Source organism: Galeopterus variegatus, unplaced genomic scaffold, assembly GCF_000696425.1.
Source record: "Galeopterus variegatus unplaced genomic scaffold, G_variegatus-3.0.2 Scaffold755, whole genome shotgun sequence".
In the NCBI taxonomy this organism is placed as follows: domain Eukaryota; kingdom Metazoa; phylum Chordata; class Mammalia; order Dermoptera; family Cynocephalidae; genus Galeopterus; species Galeopterus variegatus.
The window spans coordinates 58,529-68,758 of record NW_007726866.1 but is presented as its reverse complement, the minus strand read 5'-3'; the positions used below and the strand labels follow the sequence as shown (position 1 = coordinate 68,758).

General features: G+C 50.0%; 1 protein-coding gene across 1 annotated transcript in view; it reads left to right on the top strand.

Annotated features, from left to right (window-relative positions):
• The window catches only part of ATP6V1C2 (ATPase, H+ transporting, lysosomal 42kDa, V1 subunit C2), a 57,487-nt gene that overhangs the window by 29,687 nt on the left and 17,570 nt on the right, over positions 1 to 10,230 (top strand). The window contains exon 4 of the mRNA XM_008572130.1: positions 6,462 to 6,556. Within this exon, the coding sequence (XP_008570352.1) occupies positions 6,462 to 6,556 (95 nt within the window). The remainder of the gene's footprint in view (positions 1 to 6,461; positions 6,557 to 10,230) is intronic.

Sequence of the window (10,230 nt, the reverse complement as noted above, 5' to 3'; positions counted from 1 at the left end):
TTTGAGTATACATTTTACTCAAAATTAATGTTACTTAAAACGAGATGATATTATTATGTAGTATCCGTGCCCAGTCCACATGGCACCAACTCTAGGAGACAGCTGCTCCTCTTCTCAGGAGGAGGAGATTCAGCTTTCTTTGTTTGTTTAGTATGTTTCATTATCTCTAGGCCTCCTGCAAGTTGAGTCACAGCAACTTCCATTACTAGAGTTTCCAAAGCGTGTTCTTTCCACCTGCCCTGTGGAAGGTTCTTCCAAAGCGTGTTCTTTCCCCAGGCCCATGGTAGCTTGGGGACCTTCACAATGCTCATTAGCCTATTAAAGGCTCTGAAAAGTCCTGCTGTCAAGCGATCTTTCTATTTATTTATTTATTTTTTTTGGTGGCTTGCCGGTGTGGGGTACTGAACCCTTGACCTTGGTGTTACAACACCATGCTCTAACTAACTAAGCTAGCTGGCCAGCCCCCCCAAGGGACCTTTTTAAACTTAGTTTGACTTGGGCTTTCCCAATATTATCTAAACGAGGAAATCTTTTTCTTCTGCAGTGCACCCATGAACTAGTGATTGACAGAGTTAACTAGAAGAACTCACTGTTGCCCTGGCAGGTGGGATTTTCATCCTGTTTTCTGCAGGGGAATCTAGGGCAGTGTTGGGGAGTGGGTGAGGAAGGGCCAGCAGCTGGTCCTGCTGCTTACTGTGCTTCGGGACCTTGGCCAGTCACCTCTCTGGGCCTTACTTCTGCTACCTGTAAATGGATGTACTAATAAGCGCCTCATAGGCTCTTAGCTTTGCTTGGGCACTTTTTGCTTTTGTTTGTTCTTTGCCTCCAGCTGAGCTGAGCATGGAAGGGCACAGACAGGTCCAAATGCAGCAGAAGCTGAGCAAACACGCATTGTCTGGCCTGGGCCCTGGCGTGTCCACAGAAGGCAGAAGCACCTGAGGGCACGTCTGCTCACGGGTCACAGTCCTTCCTTCGCTCTGCTCCCTGCTGGGAAGGCTTTGTTTGGTTATCAGATGAGACCATTGTTGCTTAAGAGGTGTTGGCCTGTGGACAGCGTGTCTTGGTATGGAGCTAGCCTGCCTGGGTCATGGTCTGACCTCACAGGCCCTCTGTCCAGGTCCCAAATGGCTCCCTCCCAGGACCAGGTGAAGAAGGCAAGGCCTGTCCTTTCCCGAGGAGTGGAGTGAAAGCCGCAGTGCTGGAGGTGCAGGGAGGCCGGAGGGATGGCAGAGGGCCATCCTGCAATGAGGTTCTCAACAAGGGCAATGTGCGGGGACAGGAAAAGGGCCCTTGGATGCGTGACCCAGGGCAAGGGTCAATGTCCGGAGCTGGAGCCAGAGCTCAGGACATGGGAGAGGAGACGAGAGGAGGAGGTCACCGTCACACACCCAGGGGCTCTCCAGCCTCCTGTAGGGAGGTCCTTGTCTAATGACTTCTTGAATTTTTGATCATCTGTAGCAAGCACTTGTTGGTGCCGGGGATGTGAAGATGATTGACACCACACAGAAGCACAGCCTTTGCCCTCTAAGAGTTCAGCCTAGTGGGGGGACAGATGCGCAATGCATATGCCCTGCGGTGAAATAGAAACGGAGCCACAGGAGATGGCCTGAGTGTTGCAGGAACCGTAGGGCTGTTCCAGTGGGGAGGAGGAGCTCACCCTCTGTGGTCTGAAGGCCACGAAGGGCTTGGCTTTGGGGAAAATGTGTGGAGACTCGAGTTTGGTCTGAAATGCATCTAGAGAGTGTGAGTTAATACAACAGCCGTGGTAATTAGGAGGATTTCTGTCAATGTTCTGAGCATGTCGATGGAGAGCTTGCTGTGTGCAGAGTGCTGTGACAGGTGCTGTGACATGTTCTGGGACACAGAGACAAGGGAGTCATGGACTCTGTCTTCTAGGAGCCTGAGGGAGCAAGAGGCTCAGGGGAGGCCACATGGCATCATCAGCAGGGAGAGGTCCAGACAGGGCCGCTTTGGGAAGGAGTTGCTCCCACCTGTCCTGCGTCCTGCGTGTTGAGGGACAAAAGCAGCAGTGAGAAGGGAGTGGGGAGTGAGCGTGACATGGTGTTGGAGGTGACGGGGAAGGAGGAGCAGAGATGCATCCCAAAGTCCACATCCACTCTCACGTCTCCTGTGCTCGGCAGCTTTGAGGCCAGTTCCCAGCTGAGGGAAGGGCCTGGGCTCATTGCGGGAGGTTTACACTTGCCCAGTGCCCGTCCACTCGCTGGTGGGGCTCAGTGAGCGGGATCAGTTGCCATTCCTGCCATGGGAGGAGTCCTTCCTGTCCCTGCTATCATCCAGCTGGGCTCACTCAGTTCCTCCCCAGGCCTGATCCTTGCTATGAAGTCATTTCCCCATTGTGGTGTGGCATTACCAGAACCAGTATTAATACCAAAACTAACACCAAAATCTGACTTAGTCTGCTTGAGCTCCCACCACAGAGCACCACACACTGGGGGCTTGCACAATAGATGTTGATTTTCCCACAGTTCTGGAGGCTGGAAGGCCAAGATCAGGGTTCCAGCCAATCATTTTCTGAGGAGGGCTCTCTGCCTGGCTTGTAGACGGCCGCCTTCTTGCTGTGTCTTCACACGGCCTTTTCTTGGTGCATGTGTGTGGAGAGAGCGAGCAAGACTGAGCCTCTCTGATGTCCCCTCTCATAAGGATATGAAAGCTATTGGATCAGGGCCCCACCCTCAGTGCTTCAGAGGTACTCCTGTCAACAGGCCAAGACTTGCTGTGTTAATTCCAACGTGAGTGTTATAAATGTGTAACATGAATTCTCCCAAGGACCTCTTCCAAGTCGGGGTAATCTAGAACATGTCTGAGTATGGTCCTTGTGAAGGGGATGGCCTAGGAGTGGCTTCCCTTTTCCACCTGCAGCATAGCTGGACCCTGGTGGTGGACATGGCCGGGAAAAGTGCTGTGGTTCCTCTGCGTGCCAGGCAGAGTGTTAGGTGTGTCAGGTGCATTGGCTAATTTTACGATGGGGGTTTGCATAACTTACCCTGTGTCAGAGTTTCCTCATCTGTGAAATGGAAATAATAATAGTACTTAATAGGGTTGGAGAGTAAATTAAAGGAAATAATTCATGTGTCCTAGCCCAAGGTAAGCAAACAGTGAATGTCAGCTACTTTAATGGTTGTCATTGGCTTTCTTATTATTTCAAGGCATTTCCTACCTCTTACATGCCGACAGTTCTGCCACCAGACCAGCTCCATCCTCTGGGTCCCACTTCGTTTCCATATGCTTATCCCAAGCTAAATTCATCTCCTCCGCCCTCTGCCCATCCCTGCCGCTGCCTCTGGGGCTGGCCGGCCTGGTGAGCATCCCTCGCTCCACCAGCTGCAGAGGGATCTCTCACAGGGTGCCAGGGCCCTGGCCTGCTCCTCCGTGACTGGCTGGTGACACAGCCTCCTGAGGCTTGCTGGGTGACCTTGCTCGGTGCTGCTGTCCAAGTTGGAGTGATCTATGTCCATTCCCAGACATGTAATAGGGGCTGAGTAAGTGTCATTGGCACAGGATAAAGTGCAGACACCCCAGCCGTCTGACCAGCCCTTGCCCCTCCTGTTCAGCCTCTGTCACACCCCTCTCCCCATCGGCTTTGCCATGAGCATACGCACCTGGAGTCCTCCTTCAGCAGCCACATGGTCTCTTCCTTCAACCTCCGCGTGAACTCGTGTCCCCACGAGGCCATCCTGTGATCAGTCAGTGTTAACTCTTCAGTCCCCCAGGATCAGTCAGTGTTAACTCTTCATCCTCCCCAACGCCCTCTGTGTGGCCGGCCCTCCCCTCCCTATCTGTGGGCTCCATTCCCGTGGATTCAACCACCCACAGATCGAAAATATTGGGGGGAAAATTGCATCTTTATTGAACGTGTACAGACTCTTTTAAAATTTTTTTTTTATTTTTATTTTTATTTTATTTATTTTTTTTTTTTTTTGTCTTTTTCCGTGTCCGGCAACGGATCGCAACCCTCAGTTATCAGCGCCACACTCTCCCAAGTGAGCCACGGGCTGGCCCTCAGACTTTTTTTTTTAATTGTCATTATTCCGTAAACTATACAGTGTAACAACCATTTATATAGCATTTACATTATGTTAGGCATTATAAGTATTAAGCAGAGGAGATGCGTGGGGGCAAATCTTCCCAACCCTGTCACTGAATGGACAGCCTCCTCGTGTAGGCTTTTTCAAAAAAGAGATGAAGCATTTTCACAGTGGTTTTCTTCAAACATAAAATGCAAAGGACACAGAAGTTCCACGAAAAAGGGCAGCTCCCTGCCTTCATCTCTGCAGACCAGAGGCCTAGTAAAAAGTAGAGGTGCTTTTACTGGGACTACTGAACCTCAGAAAATGATGACAGTCATTGGGAAGTTTCTAGAGGAGAAACTGGTGGGTAGGCATGGGATAGATATCACCTGTTCCCAAAAGCAGGGGTTTTGGTATCTGAGGGGGTCCCGGAGCGCATCCCCCACGGATATTAAGGGACGACTGTGTCACATGCTCACCAGCTCGTGGGGGTGTGTTGTTTGCCTAGTGGTCTCCCCAGTAAGGGTTTTGGTATCGGAGGGGGTCCCGGAGCGCAACCCCCACGGATATTAAGGGATGACTGTGTCACATGCTCACCAGCTCGTGGGGGTGTGTTGTTTGCCTAGTGGTCTCCCCAGTAAACTGTGAGCACCTTGAAGTTCAATGGCAGGAGGGTGTCTGTTCTGTCCCCCAGCAGACAAGAGAGCTGGGATCAGTGAAGATGAGCAGTGATGTCCCTCTTCCTGAGAGAGGATATATGGAGAGGTGCAGGCACGCACAGGACCTGGGCTGGAGAGTCCAGCATGGGAGGGCCATCTCGCGAGGGCTGGAGGGATTCCAGGGGTCAGCGTAGCACGGAGGCATCTGCTGGGTTTTCTGCTTTGCCACAGAGTAGAAGTATTAGATAATGTACCAGGGCCAGGGCCAGCAGCTGGCTCCTAGTGAGACCCTTCAAATGTATGTGGCACAGATCTGAGACAGTCGGCACTCAGGAGGTGTGTGGGCACCCCCACTTCTCGGGTGAGGAAACTGATTTAATTCTTTGCTTGCCCAAGCTCAGGGCTCTGAGTCAGCTGAGGTTCATTTGGTGTCACTTCTGTCTGACCTCAGCTCCAAGGCTCTCTCTTGCACCCCACAGCTGGTTACCACCTGAGGACAGCTGGCTTTTGTTTGTTTTTGAAGAAAGAAAAGGAAAAAAGAAAATTTGTAACAACACTGATGCATTTTATTCAGTACAGGCTTTTATAGAAAGGGCACACACTGAAAAGTGCACATCCATACCAGATGGTAAAAACCACAGCCACAAACTCCAGAATTTTGCTAATGCTATTATTATTATTATTATTTTTGGTGGCTGGTCAGTATGGGATCTGAACCCTTAGACCTTAGTGTTAGTAATGCCATGCTCTAAGCAGCTGGGCTAACCGGCCATCTCTATTCTGCTAGTGTTTAAAATGCCTTCTGTGAAATAGTCCATGTAGTTTGAAAGAGCCTCGTCTGGTATTTGGCTCAGGAGGCAGGTGGCAGCCACGACCGGCCAGGCAGGGGGCTGTGTGATTTTTCAGGGGTTGTCTTGATGCTCTTTGGCATGCTTTTGGGGTACCTTGCAACAACCACAACCCAGCAGGGGTGTATTAGTCCATTTTTGTTGCTTATAACAAACTACGTGGAACTGGGTAATAAAGAAAATGAAATTTATTGCTTACAGTTTCTGAGGCTGGGAAGACCATAGTCCATCTGGTGGTGGCAACAGTGACCCAGGGGTCTCACATTACAAGATGGTAGAAGCAGACAGAGAGAGACAGACTCTCCCCTTCTTTTAAAGTCCTCAGAACCATGCCCCTGACCACCGTTTTTAATCCATTCACTACAGCACGATCCTGCAATCTAATCACCTCTTCAAGGCTTCACCTTTCGATTACCATAGTAGGATTTCCCACCCTCTTAACAGTCACAGTGGGGGCTATTTCTAATACATAATACACAATTCAAGCTTCAGTGAGTTTTGGGGGGACATAATCCACTACAAGAGGAGTGTGCCCAAGCAACTGGAGAAGGCAGAGAATTAGCCCGGTGCCTGCTCAGGATGTCCCTGGACTGCTCCCACCTTTTGGGAAAACAGCCCTCCCAACCGGCAGGTCTCTGGGGCAGCCTCCAGGAGTAGAGTGGATGCAGGAGTGCGTGTGATGCTGTACGTCTGCTGCTGTACTCTTCAGAGGGGTTTCGGGTTCTGGCTGGTGGCCATCAGCTGGCTCAAAACTCTCTGCCCCGGGGAATGTTGGTTTTCCCAGAGCCCTGAGCCTGCCCGCCAGGTTTTTCACTAATTGCCTCCTTGGTGTAAGTGGTGACGCTTAGCTTGGGATTTAGCAGTCTCGGTGTTAGGAGATGTGGGGAGGTCCACTCATGTGTTGAAATGTGTTTGTGTTCTTCCAGTTGACTTAACATCCTTTGTGACCCACTTTGAATGGGACATGGCCAAATATCCTGCAAAGCAGCCGCTGGTGAGCGTGGTGGACACACTAGCAAAGGTGAGAGAAGGGCCTTGTCTTGGGGTCATCTGACCATCTGAGACATGGTGTTTGGACTCTGGCAAAACAGAGAGGCAGGATGCTGGGCTTCTAGCCCTGCTGAGTGACCCAGAGGGTCCCCTCTCTGCACTGCCTCTCGCAGCCCTGATTCAACCTCTGGCCCTGGAACGGGAAAGGTGATCACCTCGCCGTCCTTACACCTGTCCTATCTCTGTTACCTGAAGGGTTGGCTGATGGACCTGAGCCGCCAGTGTGCTGACCCCAGACCGTAGTGCCTATGCACGTCACTCCCCTCCACCTTTTTTCTAAAGTCACTGATGGGGAAACTGAGCCCCACCCTACCTACTCTGAGAAACTCAATGCCTCTCAGCCTCCTGGGGTGATTATTTACATGCAGAAACTATTTGCTTTATTAGAGTTTGGGTTAGGAGCCCTAGTGCCTTGGAGACCTTACACCAACTTATCACCCGAGTATGTTTCTAATTTGAGATTCTTGTTACTGTGCAGTCGGTAAGTGGTGCCCCCACAATCTGCTGTCTTACTAAGCAGTGGCCTCCACTTGATGAAATAAATACCCCTGGTCCGTGTGGACATTGGGGTATCTGGCAGATGACACATGGTGACTTCTGTGTCTCTTCACCAAGGGTGAGTGCTGACGAAGATCCTGAGGTTGAGGCTGACCACTCCTGATGGCCTGTCTGTCCCTCTCACACAACACACCAAGCCCCTAATGTGTCATGTCTCCTGCCAGGCTGGTTGGTTGGGAGAGAGAACCACAGACTGGGCCAGGGACAAAGCCACCCTATTGTCTGCTGTGAGCAGTGGCCCCTCCCTGAGTTGTGGTGGGCGGGTCAGGAGGGGGAGATGGGCCTCTGGGACCCATCCCTGGGCAGCTTCTGCCAGTCTCCTGGGAACTAGGGTGGGGCCAGAAGGCTTGGGAATCTGGGTGAGGCTCCTTGGGTGCTGCTGATGTCACAGAGGTCCCAGTCCCTCCTGGGACAATTGGTCAGTGATTCTGGAAGGCCCTTCAAGGAAGGGCTGCCCAGAGCACCTGTGCGGGGTGTGGCTTCCAGGAGGGTGCTGTGCATGCCCACCACTGAATAGAAGCACGCAGTTATTTGTGGGGCTGGCTGTGTCCTGCCTGCCCTGTGTCAGGTGGGGGTGCTCTGAGTCCCAGAGGTGCTGGGCCAGGTAGGCAGGGTCTCCTGGAGCACACAATGGATGTGTGGTGTGGGGCAGGGAGCAGGGCTGAGTAGCTGCAGAGCGCACCTGGCTTCTCTCTAGCCCAGGGTGCCTGGAACCATGCTGGGCTCTCCTGCTTCCCGCCTCGCCCCACGAGGGGGCGTCACACTCCTTGCACTTCAGATGAGGAAGTAGCTGAGGGTTTAAGGGACATGCCCCGGGACCCACAGCTGCTGAAGTATTATATTGGCATGGGAATGCAGGGCTTGGAGCCCAAAGCCCACGAGCTGTGCTGTGGGCACGACCCTGCTTCCCAAGGAAGCCCTGGCCAGCTCCACTGCAGGGAACCGGCTCTCAGAGGCTGGCAGGGGCAGAGGCTCTGGGGTGTTGGTGCCTTCGGTCCTCCCTCACCAAGAACACATGTGACACCCAAGCCTCAGCCCGTTGCTCCCCCAACAAGAGGTCTAACTCTGTCAACTAGAGATATCCCAGCCAAAGGAGGACCCTATATTATCTCTCAATAATTCTGTGACACTGAGCTCTGAGAGGTTAAGGAGCTTATGTTGTGTCACACGGCCACTAAGAGTTGGAACTGGCATTTAAATTGGTGCCTGGAAAAAAATATGAATGAATGAATGAGTGAGGGAATGAGGGAATGAGGGCCTGGCAGGTTCCAAAGCCCTAGTTCCTCCCACTGTTTTACAAACACCCCTCAGCAGTTTTTCATTGGCTTGTGGTGATATCAGAAAAATAAGAACAAGCAGTGATTTTTTTTTCTTTTTTAAGTAATATGTAAATCTTATTTTAAAAAGCAAGATCTGTGGACTGTACGCATGTCAGTTTCCTGGTTATGATACTGTAAAAACTGTAATATAGTTGTATAGTGCAGTATGGTACAGTGTAGTAGTGTAGTTGTAAAGGATAGTGTGTAGTACAGAATAGCAAAGTTGTACAGTTGTACAGAGTAGTTGTGTCATGCAGAATTGATAGTACAGTCTAGTTGTGCAGTTGTACAGGATAGGTGTGTCATGCAGAATGTATGGTACAGTGTAGTTGTGCAGTTGTACAGGATAGGTGTGTCATGCAGAATGTATGGTACAGTGTAGTTGTGCAGTTGCACAGGATAGGTGTGTCGTGCAGAATGTATAGAACAGTCTAGTTGTGCAGTTGTACAGGATAGGTGTGTTGTGCGGAATGTATGGTACAGTGTAGTTGTACAGTTGTACAGGATAGGTGTGTCATGCAGAATGTATAGTACAGTCTAGTTGTGCAGTTGTACAGGATAGGTGTGTCATGCAGAATGTATGGTACAGTGTAGTTGTGCAGTTGTACAGGATAGGTGTGTCATGCAGAATGTATGGTACAGTGTAGTGCAGTTGCACAGGATAGGTGTGTCGTGCAGAATGTATAGAACAGTCTAGTTGTGCGGTTGTACAGGATAGGTGTGTCGTGCAGAATGTATAGAACAGTCTAGTTGTGCGGTTGTACAGGATAGGTGTGTTGTGCGGAATGTATGGTACAGTGTAGTTGTACAGTTGTGCAGGATAGGTGTATCGTGAAGAATGTGTAGTACAGTGTAGTGGTACAGTTGTACAGGATAGGTGTGTCATGCAGAACGTATGGTACAGTGTAGTTGTGCAGCTGTACAGGATAGGTGTATCGTGCACTGCAACATAGTAAAGTGTAGTTGTGTAGTGTATAGTAAGACGTTATCAGTGAGAGGAGCCGCATGAAGGGTACATAGGATCTCTGTGTACTATTTTAATTTTATTCATTTTTTGGTTTTATAAACAATTTTTATAATTTATTTTGTCTTTTTTTTTTTTTTTTGTCTTTTTCCGTGTCCGGCCACGGATTGCAACCCTCAGTGTTGCCCCGTACCGGACCGGGGACCGGCAACGGGATCGCAACNGAACCCTCGGGCGGGAGCGCCGCCGTGCTTCCCAAGCGGCGCACTCATCCAGTGCGCCACCAGGCCGGCCCATTTATAATTTATTTTGAAGTACTTTTGAGCTCACAGGAATGTTGCAGGACGAGTACAAAGAATCCCATGATCCCTTTACCCACATTCCCCAGTGAACATTTTACCTCATTTGCTCCAGTATGTTTTTTCTCTCTATATACATCTACCCAGTATCATTATTCTTTTCTAAACTATTTGAAAACAAGTTGCAGACCTGATACCCCGTACCCCTAAAAACTTTAGTGTGTACTTCCCCAGGCAAAGGACACTCTCCTACAAAACCGCGATACACCCTCCAAATCAGGAAGTGACGTTGGTGAAACACGACCGCCCACTTCACAGACCTCATTCAAAATTTCCAGCTGTCCCATCCATTTCTTCTTTTCTGGTTCAAGATCCAATCTGGATCTGTGCACTATTTTTACAACTTCCTGTGAGTCCATAATCATTTGAAAATATAAAGTTTAAAAAATTAAAAAAAAAAAAGATTAATCTTATCAAACAATCAAACATAGCAAAACATAAAGAC